Source organism: Abramis brama, assembly GCF_963993115.1.
Source record: "Abramis brama genome assembly, chromosome: 19".
Taxonomy (NCBI): Eukaryota; Metazoa; Chordata; class Actinopteri; order Cypriniformes; family Leuciscidae; genus Abramis; species Abramis brama.
The window spans coordinates 23190045-23211529 of record NC_139981.1 but is presented as its reverse complement, the minus strand read 5'-3'; the positions used below and the strand labels follow the sequence as shown (position 1 = coordinate 23211529).

The 21485-nt window shown below is 35.6% G+C and overlaps 1 protein-coding gene across 1 annotated transcript in view; it reads right to left on the bottom strand.

Moving 5' to 3' along the window:
* Positions 1 to 21485, bottom strand: part of hpse2 (heparanase 2) — a 98026-nt gene that overhangs the window by 38482 nt on the left and 38059 nt on the right. The window contains exons 4-6 of the mRNA XM_084092254.1: positions 20247 to 20420; positions 16859 to 17030; positions 10906 to 10953 (exon numbers count right to left, since the gene is read on the bottom strand). Of these exons, the coding sequence (XP_083948380.1) occupies positions 10906 to 10953; positions 16859 to 17030; positions 20247 to 20420 (394 nt within the window). The remainder of the gene's footprint in view (positions 1 to 10905; positions 10954 to 16858; positions 17031 to 20246; positions 20421 to 21485) is intronic.

Below are 21485 nucleotides of genomic sequence, written 5' to 3'. Positions count from 1 at the left end.
CATTTAGCCTATAACACGCTCTTACATGTTTATTTTTAGCATTGTTGGGAGGAGTAAAATTTACATATGTAGTTTCAACAACCAAATGCATTTACACATGTCCAGTTTCGTCTGGAGTGCGACCCAGATCACCTCCTCATGTGTTTTGAGCGAATGGATTTAATTCTGTCTCGAATGCGTTTCGGAGGGCATTTACACCTGGTCTTTTCACGGTCAGATAGCTATCCGATCACAGAAAACGCATGAAGTGACCAGGTGTAAACAGGCCTATAGAGTTAGAAATCAAAGGCATTTGTTTAGCAGGGCCTGACTGGTGCTTACCTTCTTAATTCCTATGGAAGCAGTGAGGTTGTATTTAGTTTGTGACACATGGCGTATCTAATTTTGGCTATATTTTTGTTAAATAAATAATGAGACAGTTTAATAAGTTATGTGTTGTTCATCTGAGTTTGCATTTACCTAATTTTAAGTACAACATTTTAAAACAGTTTTTGTCCAGGTACACTTGCACATAGATTTTCAGCTAGCTTTGGAGGTACACTCAAAAAAATGATTTTAGCTCTTTGTTCAATTTCATTAATTAAAATGAGCATACGACACAACCCTTCATAGAAATGATTCCAGCTTAATTTCATTAAATGTAATCAATGTAATTTAAAAAAAAATTGGTTTACCAAATTTTTTTTAATTGAGTCAACATGAATATTTTTCGTTCGTCTTAACCGGATGTCACTCAAAAAATGAATTTTGGCCTCTTGTTAAAATAATTAATTAAAATAAGCAAAAGTAACACGACTGTTTAATATTGTCACAACTTAATTTAAATGTGTTCAATCAACCTAATTCATTTGTGTGAAAACTACATGAATCATTGTTGTTGACATCTAACTGGGCAGTGGATCTGTAGTTCCCAGCATGCTCTGCAAGGGACTGCATTAAGAGGGTCAATTCAGGGAAAAAGTGTTATTTTATGTGTTTTTCAGTAAATGGAAAGATGTTGTTAGTTAATGTTAGTGTTTAATGTTCAGTTATGTTAGAAACTTAGAGGACTTTCTGTAATGTTTTTGAATTTTGTGGTTACCATTATGCAGAAGAGTGTTCAGGCTGTGGGCACTCAGTATACACTATGTGTAAACTTCACTCGCAGACCTGCACAAGTAATATTATATTACTATGTAAAAAATGGTTTTAATTCAATTGAACACTAGTAGTGTCTATCATTAGAAATGACCGTAGAGTCAAATTAACTAAAATTATAATGTTGGTGATTTAAGGCAGTACAAATACTAAATGTAGTTAACCTGACAAAACTTTATCTAGCAGGAATGACTAAATTAATTTAAATTCATACAACAAGATTACAACAAATTATTTCAAACTAATTTGATTTTGTTGGAAAAATGTAATTCAATTTTGTGGAAAACCTTTCCTTAATTTAATTTAGTTCGTTCAACAGATTCTTTTTTTGAGTGTAGGTTTCTTCAAGCGTCTTGGAGGCGTTGCATTCGGAGCCCCTAAAGGAACATGGTGGTGGAACAAAATATTAGATGGGAGTAAAAATAGAAAAAAATAAATAAATCAATGCTTTTGCGTTCTCTCGCAATTGTTTTGCGATTCTCCGAGAAACTTTGCGTTCGCTCACAAAGAGCTCAAAAGGTTTTGAAAGCGAACACAGTTTCTTGGGGGAACGCAAAGGTTTCTCGAGCAAACACAAAGTTTTTCAAAGCACTGACTTATTTTCCCTCCCATCTCATATTTTTTTCCACCACCGTGTCCCTTTAGGGGCTCCGCAGTTGCCACAGTTATAAATAATTAGCTTAAACACGTTTTTTTGTGTGGAAATACTACGTGCCTAAGACCTTTGCACAGTACTGATACACACACACACACACAATATTGTGATTCAACAACTGATTACTACATTTCTAACTAACAATTATTTCAATGTCAAAATAATAAATAATAACTAAATATTTTCCCTTGAAAATAAAAAGCCTGAGACTTGAATAACATCAAATAAAAACAAACAAACACCAAAATGGCAAAGCTATCAATCTTGATGATTCCAGTACAATATGAAATAACACAATCCACATTTTCCCACTCCACTGAGCAAAGTTCAAATATGAATTAAAGGCATTAAAGGCCACTCTGCAAGTTTACACACAAAATAGCTAACAGATTTAGTCCATGAATTATATTAAGATGTAAAAGACAGCGATAACAAGACGCAGAGCTCTTTCTGGTCAAAGAGCCGCTGCAGCGAGTGAGCGAGTGAGTGAGAGAGAGAGGAGTTCGGGATGAAGTAGCTGTGGGCCGGCCATCTGGAGAAAGGTGTGGAAAGAGGGCCTCAATGAACTGCACCATTATCAAGCAATACATCAAGGATCTTGACGTATCCGAAGGAATAGTGGTTCTCTGCGGACACTGACCTTCAAAATGTATAGTCTCTATGGGATTAACGCTGCACAACTCTAGAGGCCACAAATCTCCATTATCTTTGGATGTCGAACAGCAACGAGCAACTCTCAACCTCCCTAGTATCATATTTAGCTAATGTGTCTCCATTTGATGTTTTAGATTCCACTTGAAAGGTATTAGCTGCTTCTAAACAAAAAGACTTCTGAATTTAGCATTCAAAGTAGAGGAGACGTCTGGAAGATGAGTTAAAGAAAAATGCATCTGTCTAATGGAAAACAGAAACTCCTAATGTAACAGATAACGAATACATTAGAGGAAGGTTTTATTGCTCAGAGGCTTTTCTTTCAATAGCTCAGGACACTTAATTGAATTCTTATGGTGTTTTTTTTTTCATATCAACTTTGCTTCGGATGTTTCTCCTAAAAAAAACAAAAAAAAACAATAATAAATAAAATGAATAGAATAAAAAAATAAATCAAGGCAGAAAAAATTGGAATATACTGTATAAATATAAAGCAAACTATTAAAAATAGATAATTCCACCGCTACAAGAGCTGTTCACATAACTTGTGATGTTTATTATTCCTGGAATTAGGGGTGGGTGATGACCAAAATCTTATTTCACAATATGAGTAATTTAACTTCACGATAACGATATATATATCACGATATTTTTGCTTTAAATAGAATTTTATGATATCAGAATTGCTGATACTATTGAAATTTCATAATTCGTCACCAGTTTCAGTATCACAAAAATTAAAGAAAAAAGTTTTAAAAAAAACAAAATTACACAAAACCCCCCAAGCTTACTGAAGACAAGTAAACTGTGATAAAATAAGAACAAACTTATTACAAGCATATAGGAAAACAAACTACAACAGAACAAAGACACAAATGAAGAATAAACCTACCTGAAAAACCCCAAGCACTAGAAATAAGAAATACTACATAAATGGTACAATCAAATGTATAAAAACACTGCACAGTTTTCACTGTGTTACAAAAAAATTGAAAAGTGATTCAGTCAAGAGCAGTGAGACATTAGGGCTGTGTCCGAAATCGCACCCTATACCCTTAAATAGGGCACTATTTGAGGGGGAAGCCATTTGTAGTGGTGTCCGAAACCATAGTGGACATTATTGAGTGCACTCATTTAATCCCATAATGCACCGCAATGAGTGTACAAATTATATACAATCAATGGTAGAGAATACCAATAATGCATTGTGAGAGTCATGCGCTAAATGACTTCCCGTGCTTCTCCAGAAGATGGTGCCCGCAGCTGAATCCATCCATCCATTAATTTTCCAAACTACTGGTCCAATGTGGGTACAGCATAATATCATAAAGGTATAAATTCCTTTTTAAATGATTATTTAATTGTTTAATTAAGATTTATACATGATAGTAGTTTTCATTATTACTGGAGCTTCCAGTTTGGTATTTTAGGCTGTCGTCACTTTAAGATCGGCTGCACGGATCCAATATACTGTTTTTTCTCAACTGTATACGTTCACTTAAGACATAAACGACTGTTTATTTGGATTTAACCGTTCAAGCCCAATTATGCTGCAAAAAAAACTCATTTTAGTACTCACATACTTTTTGAGAAGTAGGTTCATGTGCGCGATTCTCTCACACAGCACGCGCATATAGCGAAACGCATTCTCTTTCGCTGCTTATTGCACTTCAACGATAGGTTTTGTGATGGCTAGCACATCAACGTCATGTGAGCGCAACCGCGATAGAGACGATAGTCCAAAATCTCTACTGGCTGAAACATTTCTACCGGTTAATCGTGTCTACCGGTATATCGTCCACACCCCTACCTGGAATCAGCCTTTACTGTAATGATAATTACGCATCAGAATGTGTGAGCGCATATGGCTTGAGTCTGACTAAGTTTTTTTTATAAAATTCTCCTCTCTGACACCCTTTCATACTTCCTTTTCTTTTAATCAGGGTTGACCTCTAGATTAATGAGTCTGTTTAGCCCACCCTCTCTCTGTAGACGCAGGGGGGCTGTCTAATTGAGGGAGAAATGCAAACTTGTTTATGCCCTTATAACTTTTAATGACCGCAGCTATTGCATGCACTTGATAAAACACTTGGAGTTTCTCATTACTGGATAATTCAAAGCCACTCAACATGGAACTAATTAAAGTCATTGAAAGCACATCCAGCCGTCATCGTGCTGGGAGATAAAAGAGAGCGGCCATTTGCTAATGAGCTTGTTTGCCATATTGCAATGCAGTGTTGAGCAAGTCAAACGCTTTCTGAGTGAGAGCTTATAAGGCGACAGCACATCTGAAGGAAAACTCAAGAATGAGATGTAAAAAACTGCCCTTCATATTTTGCTGAAGCTCTCTGAACACAGCATCTGTGATTCCTCATGATATCGCACAGAAAAAAAACGCTTGCTGACCTGGATCTGGCCTTGTCGGTCTCCAGCAGTCGGCAGTGACTGCTCGTGTCAGACTTGAGCTCGACACTGCACTCCACTCCAGACAAGCTTGTTCAACAATAGATTTTGTTTTCTGTTCTTATTTTTGTCTTTAAATAAAATAAATAAGCCGGGGCGAAAAAAAATTAGTGTCATTTTAGAGACATTTTATTTTATATTTTTTCATTAAAATACAGTACATTTTCTTTACTATTTTAGGCACTTTTAAAACTTAATATGAAAATAAATGAAATAAGCCAGGGCAAAACACATTAGAGTATATTGTGTAAATATACAGTAAACCATTAACAATTTATAATTTCATCACTACAAGAGCGGTTCACATTACTTTTGTAAATAAAATTTTACATTTAATGAAAATCATTTTTCTTAAGAGAATACTTTTTATGTGTTGCAACTTTTTTTTTTTTTTTTAAGTTACAACAAATGATTTATTAAGTATTTAAGTTAAATTACGGAAGTTGTGCAAGCTATATCTCATGTCAATGACAGCTATAAATTCGCAAAACACACTTTGCCCAGACTGTGCTTTATTTATGATTTTAAAGCCATTCTATTGGATGCTTCCAAGACCATACCAAATCATTCGCAATTCAGACAAACATTATCTTTCTCAGCCAACTAGATTTACTTTGGAAACAATCAACAGAATTCATAATACAATACTTGACAGAAACATGGACAACCAATAATATCATCAACTCTGTTACCGAGGCAGACAAATAACCAGATGTCCAGACTTTCAGCCAAATTCCATAAAAAAAAGAAAAAAAAAGAAACGTCATTTCATACAACATCCAGAGCTGTGTCTGCGGTAATCAGCAAAAATAAAACTGGGGGAAGTTCCACAGAAGTACACACATCGTTCACTGTTAACCCTGATAACAACTTCCTTTCCTAAAATTAATGACCTGATATCAGGCATTACATCATTTTCTTGTCCAATGCGTCAAACTGGAAATTATGGCTATAGATTAGAAGTGCAATTTGTCCACGTAAAAAACACATATCTATTTTAAGGGTTTGGGAATCTTTTAGTTTGGTTCTTGTCCGTCTTTTAGCTTGGTGTTCCAGTTGGCTTTTATTTTGAAGGTCTTTTTCATGTTCTTGGCTTTGTTTTATTTGTTGTTTGGAACTTCTTGGAACACTGAACAATATTTTTTTGTTCTGATTTTGTCAAGATGCAGATGACCTCATGCGAACCTGGCAGAACCCAGGAAGAGGAATATAGCTCATGATAAACATTTGTTTTTACGCAAATGCAACACATAAATCAGTCAAAGCTCTGACACCATATGATTCAAAATCTTGTTTGGTGCAAAAGCTGACAGGTGCATGACAAAAGGTGACTGATAATCACACAAATCAAATTGCAGCATTGCATCACCATATCATTTATCGTCTTCGGTGTGGTTGCCAGAAGACCGCTGTGTTGTCAATGAACACCTGCCAAGCTAACTGAAGCATTGCCATTTTGTTTCTTTGCACATCATCTTCCAAGCATTGGACCGGTTTTATAGTCAGAGATATCAGCTGCGTCTGAAAGCTTAAAAATGCTTCGGAGGATGCATTCCTAGGTAGGAAGGCATAAAGCCACATTTGAATCCTTTGTAGCTTCATTTTGTGTCTCCTGAAATACCTTCATCTGCTCGATTTTTAAGGCTGCATAGATGTATCATTCGCTGCCTTTGATATCCCACGATCCTGTGCGTTCCATTCGGTGACAGTTGAGATAAAAAATAAAGTTGCAGTTGGTGGTCAGTTTGTGTGTAGATGTACGTTTTTGACCAATATTTTCCACTTCTGATGTCATTTCTAGTAAGAAATTAGAATTGTAGTGGGCGGTGGGCGATGTATTGCTAGACACGATTAACCGGTAGAAATTTGTCAACCGGTAGAGATTTCGCTCACGTGACGTTGCTGTGTTGCGTTGTCATGAAAGCTTATCATTTGAATGCGTTTTTAAGCATCGTGGTTTAAAAACAAGTCATTTTAAACCGCTGGAGTGCAGTAAGCAGTGAAAGAGAACTCGTTTCGCTATATGTACGCTTTATATATGTCTGAGAGTATCGCGCACATGAAAGTACTAAACTGAGTTCTTTTTGCTGCCTTATTGGGCTTAACGGTTAAATACACATACTTATGTGTGAAAATTCCCGTATTTGCAAGTATCATTGTAAACAGTTGTTTATGTCTTAAGTGAACGTAAACAGTTGAGAAAGAAAACACGTGTAACAGTATATTGGATTCGTGCAGTCGATCTTAAAACAAAAACAAGAAAATCTCTCACTGTTCTTGACTGAAACACTTTTGTAACTTTAATGAGAATACATGTATATTTAATTTACACAGTGACGACTATGCAGTTTTATTTTTATACATTTGATAACTTTATACAAAATACAGCATGTAGTATTTGAAGTGCTCGATGTTCAGTACTAGATTTCAGTACTAGATTTTGTTTGTGTCTTTGTTCTGTTGTAGTTTGTTTTCCTATATGCTTGTGTTAAGTTTCTTTGTTCTTATTTTATCACTGACTAATTACTTCTGAAAGCTTTTACTTAGGCTAGTTTTATTATTTTTTTTATTATAAGATTTCTGAAGGTTAAATTGTATTAAAAAAATAATATAAAAACCTTATTTCATGCAAAAGTAACTATATTGTGATATTTATTGTTATTGTGAAATAAAATTACTCATATCGTGAATTAAAGGGGAACTATGCAGTTTTTTTTTAGCTTAATTTACCTTAACTGAATAGCTTCGGAGTCATTGGAATGGTTATATGACTTTTTTCAGGTTGAACGATGGTTGTCTCGCTTTCCCCTAGCGCCTGTGAGTGGAAAAAAACACCCTTGCAACTTTGGGCCGGCGGGCCGCCAATATATCAGGTCTCGCGATGTAACGAATTGCTTTACGGCACTGCACTCAACATTTATATGCTAGCCTTCTGTGTATATACATGCCTCAGTGGACATGGCTCTGTGCGTTCGCCGGGTTCTTTGAAAACAAATGACCAAAGGGAGAAGACGGGAGAGTCGCCAATGAGTTTTTACGACACTGTTGTCCAAAATATATTCCGAAGCTGTAGGGGGAGCTCTATAGAGAAACCTGCGAGCAAAAAGCGAGAAAACACTGCAAAAACTGTTTGCCAAAACTGCATAGCGCCGCTTTAAGATTTTGTTCACCCCTAATTGCAGTAATTAAATATTTGCACAGTTATCACCAAAGCTTGCTCTATTTTGTTGTAGATCATTAAACTGTTTTACTGCCTCATAAGTCTGAAATCAGTTGTGTGTGCAAACGCTGCCTGCAAAGTCATTGCCTGATAGAACAGCGAGCCAACAAGTCAGCAGCCTAAGCTTTCGGACGCAGCCATCGTGTAAAATCCATGAATGAATACTCTACAACTAATGAGGACACACCTGGATTCAATCAGGATTTGAGAACAAAGACATGACAACAACATAAAACAAGAGGTTCAAAATAAAAGTCAGACAAGAGATGCCCAGTCCCTTACGCTCCACAATCAGAACACTTCTAATTTTCACCCTCTGAATTAACTCTCAAAGTAGAAAACACAGTCATCGCCTCCAGAAGAAGTTAACAGGATAGAGGGTTTTGACATAAGTGGTTGTTTAGAGATGAACACACTACAGGTGATAATCCTTTAGCCTCAGGAACACAGCTGCTCTTATCCCTAAAAGAGTCTTTACTGTTCTGTCGCAGGTGTAGCGCAACTGATCTCACAAAAAGTGTCAAGTATTTATATTTATTTATGTATTCATATATATTTATAAATGTATATATTATATAAACTACTGTTCAAAAGTTTAATTTTTAAACTTTTTCTAAAACAACAATTCACACTTTTATTTAGCAAGGTTGCATTAAACTGATGAAAAGTTACATTTATAATGTTACAAAAGATTTATATTCCAAATAAATGCTGTTCTTTCAATTTTTTTATTCATTGAAGAATCCTGAAAAAATGTATCATGCACTGTAAAAAATTATATGATCAATAAGTTATGACAACATTCATCAAAATAAGTTAAGCAATTATTAAGCAATTTTTTTATGTCATACAAGATTCTCATTTTAAGTCAGTTTAATGTAATTTAAGTTGAAATAACTTAAACATCCAAGTTGATTGTAGTTAAAAAATTAAGGCAGCAACTTTTTTTTACAGTGTGGTTTCCACAACAGTTTTCAGTATTGATAATAATAAAATGTTTCTTGAGCAGCAAATCAGCATATTAAAATGTAACTGAAGACTGGAGTAAGCTTTGCCATCACATGAATAAATTACATTTTAAAATATATATTAAATTAAAAAACAGTAATACTTATTTCACAATATTACTGTTTTTACTGCATTTTTTTTTTATCAAATAAATACAGCCTTTGTAGGCTTAGAATAGAATAGAATAGTTAGAATAGAATGTTTTTGTTGAAAGTATGAAAGGAATGCTAATTGTTTTAACCAAAGTGAGAAGTACTATTGAAAACACACCAACTGTTGACGTCTTTTATGATGCTTCTCAGTAATGGTACTTAACCAGATTAGGGAAAAAGCCTTAATTAGAGGCCTGCATGTGTTTGCTAGGAGTGTAAATTTACCTTCCAGCACATTATCCCACCTCACAGGTGTTAGAAATTAAGGCGGAGGTGAGGAAATGCAGACTCATGTTTGATTAACAACAGAGCAGGAGGACAAACTTTTTGTATGCTGATGCCTAAAGAGCAAGGTAGCCAATGACAGATTTATTACATGCAGTAAAATTTCAATAAAAGCAAATGAGATGAACCGTGCATAATGACTGTTCAAAGTGAATATTGAATGATTTGAATGAATATTGTGTAATATGCTCATTACAAAATATCTGAAAACAGGTAATGTGTCTTATCCATTGACAAAGCAGTTGAATTTTAAAATGACACTGGTTTATATTACTAACGTTAACTGTTGGTAGAGAGAGAGAGAGAGAGAGAGAGAGAGAGAGAGAGACACACACACATGCGTCATTTGAAATAAAACTAAATCGCATGTGCAAGTAAAAACATGAACTGTTACATGATTTATGTATAACGAGTGGTTCCCTACAGTATTACAGGAAGGTGGTACAGTAATATGATAGAAATATGATAGAACAATAATATGAATAGTAAAAGTAACACATTTTAACAGACATATTTAGGCATGAAAATAACTTAAGGAAATATCTATTTGCTAAGCCAACTAATCTGATTCATATTCATTTGGTTTCTCTGGCCAATATTTTTAAAAATAAAAAATGCAATGCAAATACACATATTGGTACTCGGTATCGGCAAATAGGCCAAAACTATCGATATTGAATTATTTCTGGAAAAAGTGGTATCGGTGCATCCCTACTAAAAACTATTGTGCATAACAAATTATGAAATTGCCTAGTGGTACTAAACTGGTTGCTTCAGGACCCAGAATCAGTACCAAAATTGTTTATTGTTAAAAAGTAATAATAAAAAGGTCCCTAAAATAAACCATTTAAAATGTATGAATAGTACTATTACTGCTCAACAATTTGACTAATTATGTAAAACTAAAACTTTTTTCAAAGTTGGTATGGTCTAAGTTTGTATATTATTTGTCCACTCCTAACTACACAAATATATAGACTCCGATGCAAAATACCCGTATATAAAATGTATACCTTACACGATTGAGTACATAGTGCATTAGTACATATTGTATAAGTGCATAGTGTATAGTGAGTCATTTGGTACACAACATTTGGGAATTACACACACACAAATTTGCTCTGTTTTTCTCCTGCAGTATCGGAACAGACCTGTGTCTCATTTATGGGTCGTGACCCACCAGTTGAGAACAACTGAAACTTTTGTATTCGCATTCTGTTTTGGTTTCATACCACTGCAAAGCTGCATTGCATCTTTAGAGAGATGATCTCAAAGTTTCCATAAACAATGGAGAATAATAAAAGTAAATAATTTAAAAAAGGTAAAATACCTACTGTTGCCACGTTACTGCGTCGACCACAGAACCTCCGTTTTTCATAAACCTGTGAAAGAGAGAAAAATTCAGTATTGTTAAAGTCAATAGGGAAGGTTATTATTGCATTGGAAAAAACGAATGATTCTTCAGCAGTTTTAGTCATAAAAGACTCTCACAAAAAAGAACTGACAGACCCATAAGGAGGTGTCTGTTTATTTCACTGGTGACACTGATCTCTCATGCTTACCAGGGAGCGTAGTAATCTTAATCAAACGAGGGAGCAAAACTCCTTATAAGGAGCGAAGTTTCTAAACAGTTATTCGTGTGACGGCAAAGCAAAGTTCCGCACAGAAAAATAGCGACCACCCTTCCAAAACTCCATGCCGTCCCATAATCCCCCTCTCGTCTCCCTCTCTTTCCTTCTGTCTGTCTGCTGAGTTAAAACTGCATTTATCATTTCCATCTGAACGAGACTGGTAGCAGCAAGGGGTGGCGTCTCGTTCTGAGGAAGACCTTCGACGAAGCACTTGTGGTTGTAATACCAAGTTTCATTTCAGCCTGCCAAAGTTATGACAGCTCAAAAAGCCCCCGCAGGAAAACACGAGACTGCTTGTGGCAGAAAGTAATGGGGCGCGCACCTACACTGCACAGTACAACTCACACAGAGCAGAGAAACTTGGGCAAAAATTACGGCAGATCGCTCAAGTGCTGAGAATTATAGGCCTCCTTGTGGGCCCAGGTTTTCCTCCTTAAAAAATAAATTACTTGAGAAGCAACAATGTTACAGAGACTTTTATTTAGGGGTGGGCATCATGACCAAAAACTTATGACGATATGAGTCATTTTATTATTTATTATTTTATTAGTTATTTTTTGATGGAAATCAGGCTGTTACAATGCCATAGTTTTAGATGATGTTGAAATCATACATTCTACACAATACTAGCCTACTGTAACTAAAAAGAGCTCAAGCTAACTAAAGACAAGTACACAATCAGTAATACATTTTAATTGCAAGCAATAATGTCAGATTAACCGCAATTGCAAGTAATAAAATGTTTTTCTTACTTAGTCATTTTGTCTTGTTTCCAGTTCAAATATCAAAAATTATCTGTCCATGGGGTAAGAAAAATAATCTTGTTTCTGTTTGAATTAAGATTAATTTTCTTACCCCATGGACAGATAATTTTGCTTGTTTTAAGCAAAAACTCACTTAATTTTGATTAATTCCCTCGGAAAACAAGACATAATATCTTATCTAATTTTACTTTATCAAGTAAATGCATCTTGATTTAAGAATGTCTAGATATTTGGACTGGAAACCAGACAAAAATACTAAGTAAGAAAAGCATTTTTTGCAGTGCACAATTATGAGAAATAAAATTGCAATTACCATATTATTTTTTTACTGAGGCAAAATGGGCTTCCATAGAAATCAGTCATTTTATAAAAATAATAATAATAATAATCATTTTATATATATATATATTTATATATTTATTATCTATATTTATATATAAATTTCTTTACTTTTTAAAAATATTTGAATTAATATAATAATATTTCGATTTTATTATATTAATATATGTAATAATATATCATACAATGTCACATAGAATATTATTAATAGTATTATAATATTTCACATTATTTAGAATCTTTTTCTTTAATTTTGGCAGTTTGTTCTCCCATTGTTCATCCCAGTGTGTGAGTGTGTGCGTGCGTGTGTGTGTGTGCGTGGACAGGGCCAACTGGTTGCAAGAATGAGGAAGCTCTGGTCAGGCATTGATAGATTTATGTCTGGCTCTGTCACACAGGAATTACAACCAATTAGTATCCACTCACATAAGCCATTATTCTACGAAACCAGTTTTTGTTGAACAGCACAAAAGCACAAACAATGTTCAATGAATGCTCACAAATGAAACCCAGAGGTATTTATCTCAGAGGTCATTACAAGGAACGAATTAGAAAAATGTGGTCTTAATACTAAGCACATCAACACTGGCACTGCTTTAATAAGCTTCTGTCATAAAAAATATATGTGTTTAGAATCATGGCAGTCTTGCTCAAATCCTCTTTAAAAACCACAGGCTGAACGATTGAGACATGATTCTCATTTTAAAGGGAATTCAGTCATGTGGATTTCCATTAATTATTTGTCCTTTATAGAAACAATACATTAAAGGGGTGCGATCATATGCTGCGATTTCTTGTTTTCCTTTTTCTTTAGTGTGTTATGTAGCTGTTAGTTCAACATCTGCAGAGTTACAAAGCTCAAAGTCTCAAACCCAAAGAGATATTCTTTATAAAAGTTAAGGCTCGGCCACGCCTACCTAAAACGCTTTGTTCAAACACGCCCACACAAATCTACGTCAGTGTGTGAGGGCAGAGTTTCATAACACCGTCCAAACGTATGCACAAAGAAAGGCGGCGTAACTTCTATTCTCGCTGTATTATTGTTGCCGCAAGTGCCGCCATGTCGTGGAGACGCTGTGTTTTTCGTTGCGAAAGCCAAACTTCTTTGTTTGGTCTTCCAAAAGAGGACACAATTAGAAAACAGTGGTTAAGCTTTATTTACAACACTGTTCCAGAACAGTACAACCAAAATATTCGACTGTGTGCTGCGCATTTTTCGGAGGACTGTTTCCAGAACCTGGGAGAGGAGCTACAAGGCCGGCTGTGCACAAAGCTGATTCTAAAAAGTGGGGCAATTCCATCTTTGCGAGTACATTCTGGCGCTTCTGACTCACAGCCTGTAAGAATGTTTTCATATTTTAAGAATTTGCTACTGACTATTCAAACGCGAGTTTTGAGCAGTATAGAGTAGTGCTTGCTTGTCGTTTCTACGATCACAGATGCAGACGTGGTTTTATGTTTACATAGTGTTCTCACACCCGTAGCGCGGCGCAACTCGTAAAAAGACATTATGTCCCCAATGAAATAAAACCTTACCAATCTGCATTTTCCGGTTCAGATTCGGGCTCGAATTGATAAGGTATTATGACATCATCACCTGTCATTATTGCTTTGGGAGCTGATGTTCCAAATATGGTAAGGGGCGTGACATTTCCGTCACACGATTAAGGTTTTTGGGCCAATCACAATGCACTGGATCGCTGGCCAATGAGAGCACACCGCACTTTTCAGAACGATGAGCTTTGTAAAAATCGACGCGTTTCATAGAGGCATAGAGGGGCAACAATAATGAATAGTATGTGTAAAATAATTACTTTTTTTGACCTAAAACCACGTAAACACATTATGCATTAAACCAAATACACAAAATGATGTTCTTTTTTGAAACCACCATATGACCCCATTAAAAAAAAACACTGGGCCCTAAGGATTTTCATGATGTTCATTTCTGTCAGCAGTTTTTGAATAGCCTTATTCTTCTGCACTGTACCACTGTGTCCTAACTACACGCGACGCGCGATAAAAAGGTATCTTTTCCATGTTAATCAGAGTTTTTGTCCTAACCAGCCGCGACGGCGACGATTCTATTTTAGAAACGGTTTCTATTTTTCTGCGACGTCGCAGCTGGAACAACAAACACAGAGTGTGGCAATGATAATCTCAGGTTCTGTTTGTGTGCTTTATTTAATGTTAAACGTACAGTATGGAATTTTTCGCCACTAGGGGTCGCTAACCTCTTTACAATAACAAAGGCGTAGTTTGATGACGCAACATTTGCTAAGAATTATGGATCTTGTCGTCAACGTCAAGCCGACCGATCTAATAATGTTTATGGATGACTGAATACATCGATGCTTTTATCATGACTGTGATATGAAGCAGTTCGGGATTGCTAAGAGACAGCTATCAGCTCCACACGTGACGCGAGTCCCGCGGATATAAAAGGAATATGGACATTTCATTCTACCGAACTACACGCAGAATTACTACTCACAGGTCAGTTTATTAGACAAATTAATCTTGTGAGGTAACGCAGCGCTGTTTCACTTGGTCTAACATTACACTAGCACACTAAACTGCATTTGAATGTGTTGAAATGTATGTGTTAGTTTGGCTGTATGAGACTAGCAGTAAGCTAGATCAACATTAGAATAACATACAGATCATATTCTAACATTTTATCATTGTTGAACTATATAACATTTATATACTGTCTATGGGAGCTCTAGGCATCTCGAAAACACCGCGCTGATATTGATTCTCGTTTTAGTTCTCCTTTTTTATCCAAAGTCTGCTTGCCATGGTCCATAATGTTTGAACGAAACAACAACAGCGTGCAAATAGACATTGCGAACTACACAATTGTCTGCGTCTGTCGCTTTGGTTACTATCAGACGGCTCTGGTTGCTATGGCAGTACGAGCGGAAACCAGGGACAACGCAGATATGACGCCATTGACGGCGACAAAACGGAAATAGAAACGGGACGTGTCTTCGAATTAAATTACAAATTTCTCCTGGTTTGAAAGTTGTTGGAAACAGTCAGGATAATGTAAGTACACAACTAAAAAAAAATATATAACATAGATATAGTGATTTTTGCTATTTTTAAAGCAAAAAAAAGTTACATATTGTGCCTTTAAAAGCATGCAGAGTGACTTTGAATATCATTTAGTGCTCCAGCTTTGTAGCTGTAAAAGACAAAGATTGTTTTAGTAACTCAGTAGCCTATGTATTTTTAATAATGTTTAAATGAATAATTCACCTCAGATCTTGAAATTAAACAAATGGAAACAAGAACGTTCAAACTGTGAACAAATAAGTGTATTCTTTGACAAAGATTGTACAAAGACAGTAGCCTATGTATTTTTAATAATGTTTAAATGGTGTAATATGTAGCCTACTTATCCATTTTCTTAAGATTGCCGTCAAGATCTCTGGTGCTGTGCACTTGCTGCGCCCACATGCTGTTCTGATTGGCTGTGGGTTTTGATTGATTTTGATGCATCTTGCAGTCACGTCGCGTCTAGTGTGGACAGACAAATTATTTGTCGCTGGAATCTTATCGCATCGCGTCTGGTTAGGACACGGTGTAAAAAAAAAAGAAAGGACTCTTATAAATCATTCCATTGACACTAACTGAATCAATCTGGGCAGCATTTCCCAAAAGCATCGTAAGCCTACGGTGATCGTAGAGACAATTGGTGGTAATTGTTCTACAATCAACTTAGGCTTACTGTGCTTTTGGGAAACGCAGCCCCTGATTGGTTCTTGATTTACTGACTGCAAGTTATTTCTTTTATAATGTCTCACTGGAATTAAAATATGCCACTATGTTGCACTACATGCTCAAAATTGAGGGCTGCCGTACTGAAGCCTCTGCGCTCTTGCAGGAGAGAGTGGGAGGAACAAGTAACACACAGGTGGAACATTGCTCTGTCACGCCATTAATAGAGTGACACTTTATTTATCTGACGGTGAGTTTCATTGGTGCTACAGGCCCCTGGACTAACAATCCACATGGAGCAACATAAACACGGCTCAGCTATGTGCTTCTCCCGCGCTCTCTTAAACAATGTGCTTTGGAGATCTCTTATACGAGCCATTAAAACGAGTCACACATCAGATAAGCCCTTCTGCCAACACCATGTGTGAACAGTCACAACGCCTTTCTACACTGAAAGCGCAAAACCCCACATGATGTGACAATCACATCCAATAAGAACATATTTAAGACTCCCATTAGTAGTCACACTGCTAAACTGTGGCTCATCTACAAAGTTAAACTGCTTTACATGTCAGCATGACTATCGTTAAATTCTCATTTTTTTGTTACGTTACGTTTTTCAATGTAAAATTTAATTTACTCCTGTGATGGCTGAATTTTCAGCATCATTACTCCAGTTTTCAGTGTCAATTTAAAAGCATTAAGCATTATAAAAACAGGCAAAAAAATCCTAACCTATTTGGTTTAGAAGTTATCACTCTTAACGTGTCAAACATACAAATAAGTGCATGCAGGGAGATTTCTGAACAAATGACAGAGACACTCACCCGTCTAGTAACAGGATTGCGTTTTTACGAGGATGGCCGACGTTGGGCCCATAGAGGTTTGCTCGGCTGTAGAAACGCACCGACTGCAGTAACGTCCTCAGAAGAGCGTAATCCTGAGCCAGACGAGAGCTGTTGACTGAACGAGAAGCCATTGTGCGGTAACTGTTGGGCTCTGTGCGGGGAAATAAAAGAAAATATACATGATGAGATTCTGCTTTACCAATTAAGAATGAAGACATTTAAAATGGAATTTGTACAAAAGTTTGGGGTTCGGGATTTTTTTAATGGTTTTGAAAGTCTCTTATGTTCATCAAGACAAACAAATTTTTATATTTAATATTTAAAATATTTAATATGTAATATTATGAAATATTATTACAGTTTAAAACAACTGTTTTCTGTTTAGATATATTTTAAAACGTAATTTATTCCTGTGATGCAAAGCTGAATTTTCAGCATCATTACTTGAAATATTTGACTTTTTTTGCTTATATAGACACAGTGCCGTTCAAAACTTTGACATTTAAACATTACTAAAAGTCTCTTATGCTTATCAAGCCTGTGATTAAAAAGAGTTCTATTTTAACTTTTTATTCATCAAAGAATCCTGAAAAAGTATCACGGGTTACTTTATATTAAGCTGTTTCCAACATTGATAATAAATCAGCATATTAGAATGATTTCTGAAGGATTGTGTGAAACTGGAGGAATGATGCTGAAAATTCAGCTTTGCATCACAAAAATAAATTATATTTTAAAGTATATTAAATTAGAAAATCATTATTTTAAATTGTAATAATATTTCACAATATTACTGTTTTTTTCTGTATTTTTGATCAAATAAATGCAGTCTTGATGAGCAGAAGATTTTTATTTCAAAAACATTAAAAATAGTAATGTTTCCCAACTTTTGACCGGTAGGCCTACTGTATATCCTGTTTAATCATTATGTTTAATTTTGGAGCTTGAAAATTGTGGCAAGTAAAAAAATGCATTTTTGGGTGAACTATCCCTTTAAGACTTTAGATGCAAGCTGACACCCAATCGCAAGCGAACATGCAACTGCCTTTGAATTACGACCTATATTGTGGTCAGCACTTTGTAAACTATTTAAACAAGGCAACACTTGTGGGAGGTGCACACTTGAAATCACAGCAAGGATGTTACAGAAGTCAAGTGGTGAATTTTATAAACATCACAGCCTGTGTGAGTGTGTGTTTGTGTAGGGAGAGAAACGCAGAAATGCTGAGCTGTTGTGTCAATACGGTACCGGGCCAGGCCGAGGCCAGTGGAAAATATGAGACATTATTATTATCATCCATTAAAATATTATCCAGATCCTATCATTTAGAAAAAGCACAATAACACAGTCAAGAAATAAATCACCCCACTGCCCGTGCATCACTTTGAAACTTTGTGTCACGCTGGCAAGACCCACTCAATAAACATCCACCCACAGCTGAAAATATTTCCCTTTGTTTCATTTGGCCTCCTAGTTCGCTTGAAAGAGTTTGTTTTTGAATTAACAGCTTCGCAAAATCTGATTTAGCAAGTTATCCCTAACAGCTTTTCTTTGCACGTGGTTATTGTTACAGTTGAAGACAAAAAGACAAACATCCAAATGGCTGTTCCAGTAACAACATGCCTTTATTAGAATTTGGTAAATGGAAGGATTTAACTCTAATCCAGACTCTTATCCAGTATTACATGACAGATATTAATTATGATAATATATAATTATTTTTTGTATGAATTTTTCATTCAGTATGAGCAGACAGATTGCCCTCTTTGAGCGTTCTGCTCCCTTCTCAGAGCAAAAGCAGCAATGTGCTGCACGCCGGCAGCTAGTAACCATTTGACGCATTAAAAATGTAGCCAATAAACAAACGCTTAAGACAATATATGGTTTATGTGCATTCTTTAAGCGGTTTCTGGTATTTTTATAGGTTTAGTAGTTTATAAATGCTAAGTGTGCAACTACAAGCTGCACATGCGGTCAATAACAGCTATAGATATACACACTGTATATCATTTTTTGTCAAAAGTTTGTTGTTTTGATGTTTATAGAGAGACATCTGATACAAGGGCATCATGAATAGGGCAATTTTCAGCATGTCTGGAACAGGACAAAAGATGAATGAGTGTTTAGAGCAGATTACAAAGTCACCAGGTGTCCTTTTGGATTCTGCTTTGTGATTTGTCTCCTGACATAAACCCTGTTGGAATGGGATTAGTTTTATATGAAGTATAGTATAATGTAACAATGACCAGAGCTTCTTGAATTGGCCATGCCAGTAGTTTTTCCACAATATTGTATCAGTAAAGACTGCTGCTTATATAAAATATTCCCGGTTTATACAGCTGACACTTTTCCAGCCTTTATGCTGTTGTACATCAAGCACTTCAAGTGTCTCAAGTGGATGTGGGTCGATGAGAAGACCGTGGAAAATGAGAAGATGCTTGTTGAGAGTGGATTGATGGGCCTTTTTTCACGTTTTTGTGCGATAACTACGAGAGGGACTAAGGGCAAGGATGAATGATGTCTCACAACTTGTTTCATGCTTTATTTCGCTTGTTTTAGTAAATTAAATTCAGATTAAATTCCTTTTATTAATCCTAATATGTTTAATGTTTTCAGCATATATAATTATCTAAGCAAAATGCTTATGATTGTTCAGTTACTATGGCAGCAAATGTTGTACACACCCATTTTCTACAAACTTCAGAGCTGACGCTGTTCACGTTGTAATGGTGATTGGTTACATCAGTGACAGTAGGAAACAGGGGCGGTTCTAAACCACATTTTTGAGACTGCAGTTTTAAGGAGAAAATACTCAGCAATGGTCTTAACTGATGAATTTGCACATGGTTTGCCTTAAAGCATATTAAAAACACAACATAAACAACATTAAAAACTTGATTTTCACCACAGGGGGACTTTAAAGGAATAGTTCATAGTCATCATTTACTCACCCTCAAGTTGTTTCTAAACTGTATGAATTTCTTTCTTCTGCTGAACACAAAGGAAGATAATTTAAAGAATGTCGGTAACCAAACAGTTGATGGACCCCGTTGGCTTCCATAGTAGGAAAAAAAATACTATGTAAGTCAATGAGGCCCATCAACTGTTTGGTTACCGACATTCTTCAAAATATGTTCCTTTGTGTTCAACAGAGGAAAGAAATTCATACAGGTTTGGAACAACTTGAGGGTTTTCATTTTGAAGCGAACTATTCCTTAAAGTGTACGTCTTGTTCAAGAATTCCACCTTGCAATGTTCAAACCTGCAACCTTTTAGTTACACACTCCCACAATAATCACTGCAAGATGGATGCTTTCTTTTTTCTTTAGTAGAAGCATGAATGATGTCACAGCAGAGAGGACTCACCATTGCCGAGCTCCCAGGAGATGTTGTATTTTTTGCCGGCACTGTATTTGAGCAGGCTCAGGGCACTGGAGGCGTTCCATGAGTTGTCAGGGTTTCTGTGCAAGGCATTCAGCCCAAAGATCAGGTGCAGTCCTGCGCAGTCGGCAAAGTTGTAGAGTTTGTCTAAAGACCTGGCTGGGAAAAAGCCAAACAAAGCTGTAACATTGATACTTGCATTTTTTTTTTAAATGATCATAACCAATTTACATTTTAGTTAGTTAAACTATTGCAGTGTTTCTCACCCGATGCGTCTCAAGACCGTTTTGAGTGTGTTGCAGAGTTTGGCGTCAAATACAATTCTTTTTTTTCTTTTCTTTTTTTTAAAAGCAATTCTTAATGTTTTACTGATGCAAGACTTTTATTTTGAAAGACAAGCTGTTGACTCTTCTGTCAGACGCAGTTAAGGTAAAGAGTGGTAAAATATAGGTTTTGACTTTGAAGACTGTAGCGGCTCATACCAACTTACTAACTGTATTGTATTAACAAAAACTAGTTTGGGACATCTATTTAATAGCATTACCGTATCCTATTTAGGCTATTCAGTGTTATGATTCTTACAATTCATGTGTATGTGAAGAAAAGTGGGATGGTACTTGTGTGCGGCTTAATGATCATGGGAAAATGCAGATACCATGGTCAAACCAGTTGAGAACCACAGGACTATTGTATTAGCCTATGTATATTATACTTTATTATATTCCTTTAATATTTCAGGACTGAAAATTTATAATAATAATAATAATAATAATAATAATAATAATAATAATAATAATAATTAATTAACACTGATATTAATATATATTAATATAATAATAATAATTTTTTTTTTTTACCAAAATAAAACAATTTAATTAAAAAACAAATTTGTTACTTTTTTAAATACTTCAAGGAAACTCGTGACTTGATGAATTTGGGAAAACTTGCTCTTTTAATGCGCAGGGCATAAGCAAACGCAACATGCAGGTTAAAAAGGGAAAAAAAACAGAAATGCATTCAAGTATTCAAATTTTAAATCTGCCAGACAGACAGACAGACATGATAATTCGGATTTTGCTAAAGGACAGCCGTTGGCTAATGTTTGGAAACTCTATCTGTTAAGAGAGGCAAAAATAAGCACAAATATTTCAGTGCCCTTTGACTTCATTTCCTGTGTTTAAAAAGAAGCAGATGAAACAAGAGACGCACAGGGAGCCCCATCTT